This window comes from Eretmochelys imbricata, chromosome 2 (genome assembly GCF_965152235.1).
Source record: "Eretmochelys imbricata isolate rEreImb1 chromosome 2, rEreImb1.hap1, whole genome shotgun sequence".
NCBI classification, from domain to species: Eukaryota; Metazoa; Chordata; order Testudines; family Cheloniidae; genus Eretmochelys; species Eretmochelys imbricata.
The window spans coordinates 36,745,367-36,760,334 of NC_135573.1; the positions used below are offsets into that span (position 1 = coordinate 36,745,367).

At 40.7% G+C, this 14,968-nt stretch overlaps 1 protein-coding gene across 2 annotated transcripts in view; it reads right to left on the bottom strand.

Moving 5' to 3' along the window:
* ATP6V1C1 (ATPase H+ transporting V1 subunit C1) overlaps positions 1-13,128 on the bottom strand; it is a 39,780-nt gene extending 26,652 nt beyond the window's left edge. Inside the window, exons 1-2 of one of the 2 annotated variants that reach the window (XM_077809894.1) lie at positions 13,018-13,128; positions 2,075-2,257 (exon numbers count right to left, since the gene is read on the bottom strand). In XM_077809894.1, the coding sequence (XP_077666020.1) occupies positions 2,075-2,206 (132 nt within the window). In that variant the 5' untranslated portion in view covers positions 2,207-2,257; positions 13,018-13,128. Of the gene's footprint in view, positions 1-2,074; positions 2,258-12,932 lie in introns of both variants that reach the window. The other variant, XM_077809893.1, reaches the window with a different exon arrangement.
* Positions 13,129-14,968: the final 1,840 nt, after the last annotated feature.

The window sequence follows — 14,968 nt, forward strand, 5'->3', positions numbered from 1 at the left end:
GATTCTGTGCCAGATCCACAGATGCATTAAGCTTGTGCTTGACACAACTGAAGAGAAGGAGAGGGAAGATTGTTTTAATCTACCTTCTACTCTCAGGATGCTGGGTCTGAAACTTCTACCAGCATAATATAGAGTATTTCCAGGGGTGCTTTAAATTATACCATCTGGAGACGACTCCGAAGAACCTCACCACCCGCTGAGAATAAACTGGAGCATTGTGCTCTCTCACTCTCGCTCCCAAGGACAGCGTCAGGTAAGCCGGTGGTAGGTAGCCAGTGGCCTCCTATTTAGGAATCATTCCAGTGACAGGCAGGTTTTCCTACCTTCTTCCTTTTCTCCTTCCCCTTTGGTAGATTTTTCTTCTTTTAAAAGTTGATCTGGACTTATAATTTCTTATTGTTTCTGAGACTAGGATGTGTCTTTTCTTACTTAATGTACTGGCTCCCAACTGTGACTGACAGGAAGAAGTAAACCAATTCAAGAGAAACTGCTTTTCAGATTTCCTTTTCCTTGCAATGGTATCCACTGTCTCTTACTACTTTTTTACTCTTGGTGGAATTCTGCACCATTGCACATGTGCAGAAGGCATGTTCCCTCCACAGTTTTGTTTTTTTCTATACAAAATACGGATTCTGCTGGAGAGGTGTTGCTATTACACCTTTTGCCCAACCAGGGGTTGCTGTGGCACCAGAAGAGAGGGAAGTCAGCTGGCAGAGAAGCTGCGCTCCTCACAGCAGGGCCGGGTGACGAACCATGGGATGGACAGAGTGGGGCACACAGGGCTGCTGGAGGGGTGGGGGCATCACAGACTGGGGTTCAGAAGGGCTAGTAGGGCGACAGACTGGGGCACAGGCTCAAGAGCTAGTGGGTGACAGCATTGAGCCAGGGGCTGAATGGGAGGCGGGCTGCAGGAACTCATGGGAACAGGGGCACATGCGCCTGACTGAATGGGAGAGGGTAGGGGTCTGACAGGGTCTGCACGGGGGAGGCTTCCCAACTCCCTAACAATCCTTTCCCCCCCTTCCCAAAAACAAAACAAAACAAAAACACAACCAACCTTTTTCCATACATCTCCCACTCACATCCAACAACCCTCCAGATTCACTCTCAGACTCCTTCCCAGCAATTACTTCCCCTCCCTCAGTTCTTCCATTACCCCTGACCACCACCCAAACCTTTGCTCTGATTCTGAGGTAAATACATTTCTGTATTGTAGTGTAAATTAATAACTCAACGCTCTGTATTAATATGTCTAGTAAGGTATCTATTTGTCCTGAATTTTTTTTGTCTGTATTGTTAGAAATACTTGCTGACAGGTATTTCAAAATAGATTACCAAAATAATTGAAACTAGTGTGATTCTGTTTTATTTTGACCAAAAAAATGCAGAATTTTAAAATATTGTGTGCAGAGTTTTTGGTTTTTTTTTGCCATAGAATTCCCCCAGAAGTCATTTTTCCATGCAATAACTTGGCAAGACACACTGAGGCAGCACCATTTGCACTGAAGGAGGAAGTGCTGTGTCTGGATATAGGTTCTGTCTCTGAAAAAGACTCTGATTTTAATCAAGCCATTTCATGGTATCTCATGTGAAAAAGGAGAAGCAGACAATTCAGAAGTGGACCATAGAAAACCCTACCGCAGACAGCTCATATTACAAATCTTAGTTGATCAAAATACATTTATATCTTCTCCTCCATTTAACTACTAACTCATGGTTTCAACATTCTTTTTTTCTTATGCAGCAGTTGCCAGATCTAGAAGAATGCAGTGAGTGCGATTTATTGCATCTTCAAGCCTTGCAGAGTAAATAGAACCCAGAACTCAGAATATGTTAAGCAGAATAATTGATTTTTCAGTTATTTTCTTTAAGTGAATTTATTTCTGGTGTTCCGGTCTACATAAACTTCTAATTATCTGCAATTTTCTTCATTAAAATTAAAGTTTCACAATTCAAACCACCAATAACTACCTAACTAGAAACATAAGTTCACTGAGTTTTTGCAGCAAAAGAATCCTGAATTAGATAAAGAAAATATGCACATTTTAGGAAATATGAGAGAGTATTTACGTACCTTTAAGTCAGGAATATTGAACTTTGAATTGGTGGAGAGATTATTATTTTTTGTAGTAGCAGCATGTAGTTTCTCCCATGTCTGTTGACACGTTTTCTCCCCAGGAGCAGAAATAAGCCAGAATTCTGTCATTTTTGTCACTTTATCTTTACACTTAATATGTCTGAAGATAGATGCGAGACACTGGAGAGAAAAAGGATCTATACTTAGCCACAGATTAGTGTCCCTCAAAGTAGTACTGTAACTTTAAAAAAAGTCTACTGTGTTTTCAGAGTACAGTTCAACACACTGCAAAAAGACTACTAAAATACCCCATAATGTTGTTACATTTGTTTTTTTCATTACTTGCCATTTTACTTTTAAATTACCAGCCCTGCAAACTCAACCTAGAAATTGCAAGTTAAGGTGGGTTCTTTCAACTACATAGATTCTCCAGGACATAATTTACAAGTCTACTGAAGGTGCACAAGTGATAACAGAATTCAGCTCAAACTCCCATAGCCATATTTACTCTGCAGTGCCAATATAAAGGAGGTTTTTTTTTAAAAGCCCAGACAGCAAGCAAATACATTTGAATATATAAGGAGAACAAATTGGCTCAGTAAGGTGGCGTTAAGTTTTACCTGACCACTTTTCAGAGTAGAATCACACTTGAAGAGCTATTGCTTGACAATGAAGTAATTTTTGGACGTTTACTGCTCTGAAGTTAAGAGTGTTTTCCAAGTGGCTAACATGAATAGGGAATTTGTTACACATAATCTAATAGTCACTGAATCTCTGATCTCATCATGGTACTTTACAAAACTGTACACATAATAGACAATTGTTCATTACAACAATGCAAGTACTGAAAGAAAATTACAGTGAGACAAGTAAACTTTTCAAAGAAGATCAAAGAGGAAGTATTTAGGCACTGTTCTAGACATGAAAAACAGAACCAAGCCTATTGAGAGTTACTGGACTTTTTGAATTAGTAAATGAATTTAAAAAAAATCAAGTTTAACACATCACTAAGTGGGCTTTGTTCATTTGACAATTATGGCTTAGTTCTGTTAATTCCTAATATTTTTTTCTATAGTATATTTTGGAAAAGTTGTGAAGTTTTAATGAGACCTCACTAAAGCACTTATAATCTTTCTTGAGAAAGGGGGCCATATCTTTAAGAATCAAAGTGTGTGGGTTAGCAAAGCTCTACTGTACTTTAAAACACATGTATTCCCTTGATTGTATGACTTCCAAATTAATGCAAGTCTCTTCCAATTAGAAGATAAACAGGATGAGGCTCATATTACTAAACTCTACTGTCTGCCCACACAGAAGATTTCCTCAAATGACAACTGCCAATTTATTTCCTCCCTTAATAATATGTCCTTTCACCACCACCAAGATCCCTCTTATAAAGGAAGCTACTTAATGCAATAACAGAATGTGGCACATGACTGCAAAGATTTTATGCCCATGAGTGTGATGTCTATGCAGGGGAAGGATGGGGTATAATTTTCTGGTACATAAAGCCTAGACATCTACATGAAAAAATGCTAGCTATATTATCTCACATCATTTGACTTCCATAGAATTTGGTCTGCTAAATGTCCCATGTTTCTGGAGAAAATGAGACTTACACCCTTCCCTTCTCATGACTTAGAAGCACTCTTTCACTTAATATATGACAAAAATCCAGCACTCCAGGTGCAACGCTAGACGCCTCTTCCACTACCCTCACTCTTAGTTTCTATATACACACTTACAAAGCAAAGTACTGATGTTGCCTGGTGCGTGCGTTGTGGGTTCCCTATTCCAACCACCTTTCACATCATTTGTATATTTTATCTGAAAACAGTGGCAGAATGGCTTTGGTTTACTGTATAGCACTTGAGCATTTTACAGCTAACATTTGCTCACAATCTCTTCTGAGTGGAAACTCCCAATCAGCTTTTGGTTCTGCCACTGCATGAGATGGAGCTCCACTCTTCCCCTGCCTCCTAACCCTACCCACAGGAAAAGACCAGAGTTCAATTTAGAGACACACACCCTGACATCTGAAATGCTAAAGTCATTTGTGCTATTTTCAATTTGCCACACTTAAGGTTTGACTAGAATTCGAAAGTACTAAAACTTATTTTTAAAATGGATTTTGTGGGAAGACGGAGGAACTAAAAAACAGGCCTCACTGCAAAATGAGGAAGTAGTTCTTCTGAGAGCATAACAGTGCAAGCAAATATCCTAGCAAAACCAAATCTGACTCATTCACTCCAATAAGTGGAACATTACATGATTCCACTTAGATCTGAAAGGCTCCTCATGCACGTGTTATAAAGTATTTCCAAAAGATGTCTCAGATATGATCAATAAGAGAACAGTCACATTTTCAAGGTGACATGGTCTCACATTCTTTGCATTACAGATAATTATGTTGTGAAAGGTAGCTTCTCTGAACAGAACATGCAGTAATCATTAATAAATTCTTTTAAATACTTAAACTTTTTTCTGAAGAAAACAGTGAATACAGGCTGACTTCAGAATGTCAAGTTTTAGGGATTTTTACAGATAGTACAGAACACCTTTGAAAACTATTTTAACATAGTTCAACGTTTAGTCTATGGTAAAAAATTATAAACTATTGAAAAGAGGGACTTGTAGCAAATCTTTAATTCGGCTGGTACAATAAAAAATACAAGAGGCTGCATTGTAGCCTTATATTGTTATATTCAATTCCTCTTTCTGATAACCAAGACTGGTTTTGACTTAGACTATCTTTACACTAAAAACACAGGAGTGGCACAACTGCAGCTGTGCTGCTGAAATATTTTACTATAGATTTCAGAGTAGCAGCCATGTTAGTCTGTATCCGCAAAAAGAAAAGGAGGACTTGTGGCACCTTAGAGACTAACCAATTTATTTGAGCATAAGTTTTTGTGAGCTACAGCTCACTTCATCGGACGCATTCTGTGGAAAATACAGTGGGGAGATTTATATACCCAGAGAACATGAAACAATGGGTGTTATCATACACACTGTAAGGAGAGTGATCACTTAAAATGAGCTATTACCAGCAGGAGAGTGGGGGGGAAAAAACCTTTTGTAGTGATAATCAAGGTGGGCCATTTCCAGCAGTTGACAAGAATGTCTGAGGAACGGTTGGCGCGGGGAAAACAAGAGGAAATAGTTTTACTTCGTGTAATGACCCATCCACTCCCAGTCTCTATTCAAGCCTAAGTTAATTGTATCCAGTTTGCAAATTAATTCCAATTCAGCAGTCTCTCGTTGGAGTCTGTTTTTGAAGTTTTTTTGTTGAAGAATTGCCAATTTTAAGTCTGTCATTGAGTGACCAAAGAGATTGAAGTGTTCTCTGACTGGTTTTTGAATGTTATAATTCTTGACATCTGATTTGTGTCCATTTATTCTTTTACGTAGAGACTGTCCAGTCTGGCCAATGTACATGGCAGAGGGGCATTGCTGGCACATGATGGCATATATCACATTGGTAGATGTGCAGGTGAATGAGCCTCTGATAGTGTGGCTGATGTGATTAGGCCCTCTGATGGTGTCCCCTGAATAGATATGCGGACACAGTTGGCAACGGTCTTTATTGCAAGGATAGGTTCCCGGGTTAGTGGTTCTGTTGTGTGGTTGCTGGTGAGTATTTGCTTCAGGTTGGGGGGCTGTCTGTAAGCAAGGACTGGCCTGCCTCCCAAGATCTGTGAGAGTGATGGGTCGTCTGGGTACTCTTTAGTGTAGACTATGTTTACACTAAAAACACTAGAGTCGCCCAACTGCAGAGGTGCTGCTGTAATACTTTACTGATAGATGTTCACTATAGCAATGGAAGGGGTTCTTCCATCACTGTTGTAAATCCACCTCCCCCAGAGGCAGTAGCTAAATTAATGGAAGAATTCTATCAACCTAGCACCATCTGCACTAGGGCTTAGGTCAGTTTAACAACATCTCTCGGGGTTGTGAATTTTCCATACCCCTGAGTGACACCAGAGTCGACCTAACTTTCTAGCGTAGACCAGCCCTAATAATACTGTCATAACTAGCAATAGAAAAAGTATGTGGCTATGTCAGCTGCTCAAATCAGGATCCTAACTAAAACAATTATTTCATTTCCTTGCAGACTGCAGTAACAGTTGCATTTAAACTGTCACCGCTCAAGGCTTGCAAAATTAACTTGCCATCTTGCCCTGTGATGAGAAGGAAGCTTTCCCAGGCAAGGCCCATTAACATCTCCATTTTTAAAAACAGTTTGTTTCTAGTCCTTTGATAGAAAGATATCCTTCCAAACATGGAATGTAAGCCAATGCAGTGCTGTCATCTGAAATGTGCAGACAGAGCTCAGTGCCTCTGCTGCTGCTCAAAGCAGACCTGAGCTGCAGTAGAGTGAAAACTGATAATTCAGACTATTGTGGGCAACAATGGAAGTGAAAAGAATCTGATCAGTTTCATTCTACCATTACTGCTTGGGAAATCATGGAGCTATTCACTGGGAAGCAGACTGAGGGTTTGTCTTCACGTACAGAAGCACAGGTGCACTTTAAGTGAAGACACTGCTACATCAATGGGAGAGCGTCTCCGTTGGTGTAGTTAATCCACCTCCCTGAGAGGTGGTAGCTATGTTGAAGGTAGAAGCGGTCTCCATGAGGGGGTTAAGCCAGTATAAAGCCAGTGTGAAAAAATCCACACCCAAGTGATGTAGTGACACCGATATAGGTGTGTAGTGCAGACCCGGCCTGAAAAACAAAGGCTGGCGGAGGGGTTGAGTAGTAGAGAAATACTCCATTACCATCCTCAGAGAAGACTGAAAGCTGAGGGAAAAGGAAAAGCAGAGGAGACCCATGCACATGTTCATTAGCAGCCAAGTGTGTTTACCCTAGTCAGAGAACATAAATAAGCATTCCTTCTCTTTTTCAGTAGCCAGAAGAGAACAGCACCACTTCAAGTTTCTCAGGCACCTACTAGCTGGAGGTTTATATGAAACTGAAGCCTCCAAGCAGGGTAGGAATTCCAGAACCCTTCCATTTCTCATCAGTTGCAAGAAGAAGTTAGCTTCTTACTTGGGCATTGCCCCACACAGTTCCATCAGCCTTTGACAAGTAGTATAACTATTGTATATATCATATAAAGATAAGCAATAATCTATTATAGGAAAGAAAATATGGCGGAACAAAAAGAGGAGATCGTAGTTTTTACTTAAAACTCACTAGGAGTCCGGTGGCACCTTAAAGACTAACAGATTTATTTGGGCATAAGCTTTCGTGGGTAAAAAACCCACGAGAAGTAGGTTTTTTACCCACAAAAGCTTATGCCCAAATAAATCTGTTAGTCTTTAAGGTGCCACCGGACTCCTCGTTGTTTTTGTGGATACAGACTAACACAGTTACCCCTCTGATACTAAGTTAAGTGATTTTTTCTTCAAAATACATCAATAGAATTGCAATTAAACAGTAAGCCACCGTTTTGTTCCTTTAAATTGCATGGGAGTGTTGATTCAGACTCTTCTCCCGCCACTGCAAACTGTTAGATTTTGTCTTTAGGCTAATAGGTGTTGGGTACATTTTGAAGTCCTGGCATCACAAATAGTATCTGCTGATATTAGCCCAAGCATTGTGATAGCTGAGACTAATATCTGTCAGTTTCTAGGGAAAGTGGTCTCAAATTTGGGAGGAAATATAGATATATGGTTTTGCAGACAATTACTTTTAAACACTGGAAAACAATTATATAAACAAATACCAACTTCCATCCAGGTAAACAAAACTAGAATCATCAGGCCTTTACACCAATGCTGGCAGCAGTTATACCAAAGATTAGTACAATCCTCATTTCAAATTCTAGCACATAGTATTTCAAAGATACTAGTAAATTTTGAAAACTGGGCAGCTTATGAATTAGCAAAAGAAGCAGAGTATATAAAGCAAAGTTCCTTACAGACTTATTACCCCCAATTTCTTATTCAGACTGTTTTAAATTCTATAGTACAATAACTGAGATCTTGTTTAACTGTCTAATGAAGTGGCCGATTCTATCAAAAAAGTATGAAAAACCCCTCTCCGTTTAATTACTTAGTAACGAGTAGTCTGACCTAAATTCAGCTGTTCAGTTTTAGTGTTGCAAGTCAGAGAAAAAGTGAGCCCTTTTACAGAAAGACCAAATTCCTAACTGTATTCAGTTTAGAGTCATAAAATTCATATTTTAAAATCTTACTTCAGAAACACATTGACTGTAATACAGGTTGCCTACAAGGACAGTCAATGTTTTTCCTGCAAAGAGGTTTATCCAATGCTGTTAAAAATAACACTGAAGATTAAAACTACTACTATTGCAATAAACAGGTTTATACACTGTGCACGATAACACCCAGAAACTCCAGTCAAGGTTGGGTCCTATTGTGCTAGGTGCTATACAAATAAATATAAGGACGCAGTCCCTGATCTGTAGAATCTGCAATCTAAGAGGGTGCAATTATTATTACATTTTTATTGCAAGTAGTTTTCAAGTTGTGCCAGATTAAGATTCTAAGTATAATTTAAGAGTATTACAAGAAACTATTGTAACAATATTCAAAAACTGAATAAAACTGAAGACACTAAGAGCAGCTTAATTGTACATTTTAAAAGTGCCTCTCAGAAGTTTTCAGAGCATGTTTCTAATAACTGAAAGATTAGAAAAGAGATCTGTCAAATTAGTTTGCATTCCACATCTGACAGCACTTTGTGTCCCGAGTTTCACTCAGTTTCCCTTATTTGTGAGGTTTCACAACAACAACTGGGGCTTGGGGGGTGAACAACTTTGAAGAGAAATGATTGACAGGGCAGTAGAGGACAAGTGTAGTACTGAAGACTACTTTTCACTCATTTTAAGAAAAGCTGATTATGTTATGAAAGAATGTCAAAGGAACATAGTATTTGAACCCCCTTGGGTAGTATTCTTTATAGAATTTAGGGTTCAATGAACACTGGTACTGCTAGCGATTTCTCCCCATTGCAATTATTTCTGATATACATTCATAAGAAATCAGAGGTATCCATATTATGTAATGGAATTCTGCCTGCAACAGGGAAATACATCAATTTCTTCCAAATCATTGATTTCACAGTGAAATGAAATCAATTTGGCAGATATAGTCTTAAGCGACAGGCCAAACATAAGGCAACATTTCTCATTTGCTAGTATAGTTGACACAGAGTAAATAATTCTGAAGTTTCTATGTGTTTGTGGAAAACTAGACACCACTGTTAATTTTGAAAAATAGATGCAGATGCAGATAGTTCAGTCAAATTGTTTGATTCCTCTAAAGGCTGATTTTTTTCCATTGATGTTGTTATTCTGTTTTAAGACATTCTGTTACATTGAATGGGCAGAAACAATGTCCTGAATCCTGTTGCGTATGAGCAGACCCATGTGCTTATGTAGAGACCCAGTGAAATCATTAAAAGTAACCCCTCCACCATATATTGCAGGAGTGGGACAAAAGTTCTCTCGTCTTCTGAAATGTCACTATGAAAAACTAATCAACTTTTACAAGAAGTATTTGTATACAATTTAAAAACAAAAAGTCACCAAGCTAAGCAAGTTACATAAAACCCTCTCATTGGTTAAGCCTGTGAAAGGATGTCTGGAACTTCTTCAATATTTTCTGAAACTCTGCTTCTTATCTAACTAAAATATTTTTTAGAGAGACAAGGTGGGAGAGGTAATATGTTTTACTGGATCAACTTCCATTGGTGAGAGACACAAGCTTTTGAGCTGACGGAGCTCTTCTTCAGGTCTGGGAAACTGCACTAGATACCTTACAGCGACATAGCTGTACCAATGCAGCTGCATCACTATAAGATTTCCCACATAGCCGCTCTATGGCGACAGGAGAGAGCTCTCATGTCGACATAATTAAACCACCCCCAAGAGTGGCGGTAGCTATGTCGGCAGGAGAACGTCTCCTGCTGACGTTGTGCTGTCCACACCGGCGCTGCTGTCAGTGTAACTTATATCACTCAGGGGGCTGCACCTGTGAGCAACGTAAGTTATACGGACAGAAGTGCTAATGTAGACATAGCCTAACTAGAGTGTCACTGCTAAATACAAGATGGAACAGATTGTTTAGCATAAGTAGTCAGCACATATTTCAAGGGACCATTCAAGAAGCCCATTGACACCCCCTCCAGTCATAGGGAAGAAAAGTGAGGGGGAACATGGATTGTTAGTGGGTTTCAGATTGTTGTAATAAGCCATAAATCCAGTGTCTCTATTCAGTCCATAATGTTTAGCGTCTAGCCAAGATATGAATTTAAGCTCCCAGGCTCATCTTTTGAAGGTGTTGTGCAGGTTTTCTTTCAGGATGAGGACTGATAGGTAAGACATAGAGTGACCTATAGCTGCTGCAGTACAGCTGTGCTGCTGTAAGGTCCACAGTTTAGACACAGTCTTCATTTCCCAGACCTGAAGAAAAGTTTGTGTAAACTCAAACGCTGGTCTCTCTCACCAGCAGAAGTTAGTCCAATAAAAAGATATTACCTCACCCACCTTGTCTCTCTAATATCCTTGGACCAACACAGCTACAACATTGCATAAAGTATTATTAGTCATTTAATGTTAAGGGGCATAGATAGGATGCTGCAGGCTTGTAGATTATTAGTTATAGGATTGACCAACTGGAGTCTAACATTTCACATGAATCATTTTGCTCCAATTATCTTACAAGAAAATGGAATGTTTTAGCCGGTCTTCATATGGAAAATTTTTAAATCTTTCCACTATTAGAATACAGGATACTGGGCTACATGGACCATTAGTCTGACTCAGTAGGGACATTCTTTTAAAATGATGCATTATTTAACACTTCAGTACTACTGATAGAGAATGTCTATTCTTGTTTATAATAAAAAGGATCAGTAGAGTTTTAATGGAATACACTTACAACTTAGTTTTCATTTTAGTGTCACTGATTAAGCAGCACATTACACTGAATTTTCCTTGATACTCCTTTATAAACATGCCTGTAAGGGATTTCAAGATAAGACTTACGATATTAGCAACTGCTAAACTACAAAAGCAGTCACAGAAACACACAGATGTTTCCTGGTTTTCAAAATACAAGTTTATATATAATATATATATATATCTCGAAAGATTATATTAACTCTGACTGAACTAATGGGGAAAAAAATTATTTTTGGCATCACAATAATTGGATGCTGAAATATGCTTAAAACAACTACACTAGGTACAAGGGGTGGAACTTAATGTACAAAACCTCTTAGAAACATGGAAGTTAAGCCTCAAAGAATTTTTCATCAGGTGATGTTTACTAATGTTTTGGAACATGCCTGCTGCCACATCTATAGAGATCTGCACATCTATAGAGATCTTTCTTCATTATTATGAATATTTTCATGAAAGCCCTCATGCGGTATCAAGTGAAGAATGGACAGTGGGGAAGATGCATGTCTGTAGAGCCAGCTTTCATGCAGTGTGCCATACATAAGCACAAGCATCCCTAAACAGAAGTTAGAAAGTTCACTAGTAGACCAGTGAGTGTAACTATAATAATGCCAAAACAGGATCTTAACTAGTACGCATTTTATATTGCATTTTTCTAGACTAATTCAGAGGTTTTTATATTCAGCTCTCATCTTTACTAAGGTGAGTGTAAGGTTTCCAGTACCTCAGAGTGTAACTGTGTTGTATATACTTCTTCATTTTTGTCTCCAGAAATCACTTCTGGTATGTATTGCTTGGCTATTAATGTCCCTACATTTCATAAAGGGAAGTCTGCCATAGCAAGGAAGTGATATTTGTACTAGGAAGAATTTGAGGAAACGTAAGCTTCGTACAAACACACTGGGGGGAAAAAAGGACATGTTTATACGTCATAAGACAATATCACAAGAAGTAGACTACAGTGCTCCATTTGACTGAGCATTCAGTGCCCATCACTACAGAATCTCAGTCATTTCCAGGTTTTCACAAAAGCTTCACTTAAATTTAAAAGGGACAAAGACATGCCAAAGTTTTTATCTTCAACCCTTGACATTTCAGGTCAGACAAAGTTTGTGTCCTTGAACCAGTTGCTAGAAGCAGCAATTCTCAGGATATAATCCTGCACACATACAGCTTCTGCATTTACAGCTGACTGACTCAGGCAGGATAGATGGGGTCCTGTAATGATCCCTGATAACTGAAACCTTTGGTGGCCTAGAGAGCCTAGGAGAGGCTGTTATTATCTCACTAAACAAAATTTTAAAAGCAAGGAGTTGTTAAGTGTTTCATTAGACAATAAAATACTTTAGGACCAGAAATCACTAATTCTAGAGAGTTTGGTTTCCCATGGGCCCCACAGAGCCCAAGTTTACTGACCAGAAGGCTTTACACAGCTTTGGGGAGGGGGGTTGTTTTTTGCACTTTAGGGACAAGAGCAAAGTTTTTTTGATTTAACATTGGGTCAATGGTTAGCCAACATGGTTTTTAAAAGGATGCATGAGAAAAAGAGGTACATTGGCAGCACACACCCTACACCCAATTTCAGCATCAGCCTCACCCCCTATTCAGCGGGAGGCCGGGGCCCGGGCTACCCGGTGGAGTCTCTCTTTTCCCCACAGCCTCCCCTCCCCCCATCCCCTGAGTGAGAGGCCGGGGACCAGGCCCGCCCGGGAGAGTCTCTCTGCTACCCCTCCCGCAAGCCAATGAGTCAGGGGCCGGGGCCAGGCCTGCCCGGGCGTGTCTCATGCGCTGAGGGGTGGCCCTCACTCTCGGGGGCCTGTCAGCCCCATTCACCCGGACCGAGTCTCACCCCCCGGGCTGAGCCCTTCAACGCTGCTGCTGCTGCTTCGGGACAACGTCTCCCCGCTCTCTCTGCACTCACCGGTGTCCCCGGAGTGGCCGGGCCGGCGCAGGGAGGGAGAGAGGGGGCGGGACGGATCCCGCTGGCGCGCCCGGTCGCAATTTACCCTTCACTGCTCCATCCCCCCGTGACAGCAGCGCTCGCCACCCCCGCAGCAGCCAGTGAGTCACGTGAGGCGCCAGTCAGCTGATCCCTGCGGCAGCTTCACCCAGGGGGACCGGGAGAGGAAGGGGTGGGGCGAAGACCGGAAAGGGCTGTTGATTGGCGGGCGGGGGGCCGGTGAGGCGCCGAGAAGGGTCGGCGGCGCGGATTGTGAAAGCAGGTAGCTAAGGGGGGCGGGGCGGGCGGTTAGGACGGGTGCCGGGAGGGATGCCGCCCTCTCCAGGTTTCGCTGTGGAGCGGCCTGCACGGGGGGGGGAGAGACGCGAGCAGCCCCCAGCCTGGGCCGCTGTGAGCCTCCCTGTTGTTGAACCCAGTGGGGTATTAGGGGCCGGTTGCAAGCGGCCTGGCCTGTCAGCCCGCTGGGAGTCACAGTGAGTTGTCCAAGCTTTGCCCCCGCCCACAGGGCACCACATCGCTGCTGTCTCATCTCTTCCCCGTCCTTGCATTGTAGTAGATGGGTAGGACAGCGTGAGAGCTTGCATGAAACACACTTGCGCCCTTGGGGCCCCAGAGATTAGCCCTTGTACCTAGGGTGGAAGGAGCTCATGCGCTCAGTCTCCAGAGCAGTCACGTCTGCCCTTTCCTCCCTACTAATGCAACAACGATCTTCTTGGAGACATAAAAAACAACAGATTTAAAAAAAAAAAAGAAATAGGCCTGACAAAGGTAAGGAAAGGCCCCATAAAGGGGGCCCTTCAAATCAAAGGGGCAGTTTAGGATTATTTATAGCTCTAGTATTGCCTGCATATAAGAAACTAAACTGAATAAAATAAAGAGACAAAAAGAGGTCCAATAAATTATATTAGCTCACCCACCTTGTCTCTCTAGTATCCTGAGACGGACACAGCTACAACTGCACTGAATAAAATAGTCAGTTGCTTTGACAGGTTCCATGCCCTGGGAGTTTGGCTTGAAGTTAGTGGTCTGTTACATGTGTGGAAAAATTATCAACCCTGCAAAACAAGGCTTAAAATCCTAGCTAATGAGCTTTGAGCAGAAGAATTACAAATACAGTACACGGGGTGGGAGCATGTAGTCTGCCTTCTATTATTTGCTGTTCAGTTGTTTTTGTGAGATAGCAAGGTTTTTAAATTTACAACAGTCTTTAAGTGTACGGTATTTTATGTTTGGCACTTTAAGACTCTCCCAACTCTGATTTTTTTTAAAAGATGGGGGGGGGGAATTTTGCTTTATAAGAATCACCCTTTCAGCCTGTTAATTTTACCTTTCTCAATGTGTTCAGATACTCTGAACATGGCATGAGCATGGCATAGAAGTTAGATAGATTTATTGTCCCTTTAATGTATCTGTTGTGCCTATTCCAGAGTCCTTTAAAGAGCTACTGCAGTAGCAAGAAGAGAAAATAGGGAGCCTTAGCTCATGGTTTCCTTGTTTTGTTGACCTAAAGGGGGACCTTTTATTCTTGGAGAGTGGTAGTAATTTTAAAAAAAGGGGAGGGGGGAAGTACTCTTCCAAGGTAATCTCCAGATCTGGACAGATCCTAAACATGATCATCTGACTGGAAGAGAATTTAAGGAATAGAACTGACTAAAAATTTGCTGTTGAGAAATTTCTAAAGGAAATACTTTGACAGCAAAAAAAAAATTTGAAAAAAAATGAGAAAAAGCCAATCCCCTCCCCCAAACCCACAGAATTTTAGTTGAAGTGTTTCATTAAAATAACCCAACAGTTGCCATTTCAAAAATGTTTGAAGTTTTAAAATTTTTTGGTAGGATGAAAAAAAGTGCCATTTTATCTCACTGTCACCTCATCCCCTTTTGGCCAGTGGAGGAAAATAAATCAAAGGAAAAAATGGGTATTTTAACCATTAAAACCAATTTTTAAAATTGTGTGTAGTTTATTGGAAAAAAATCCCAAGTGTTGAAACAAAATGA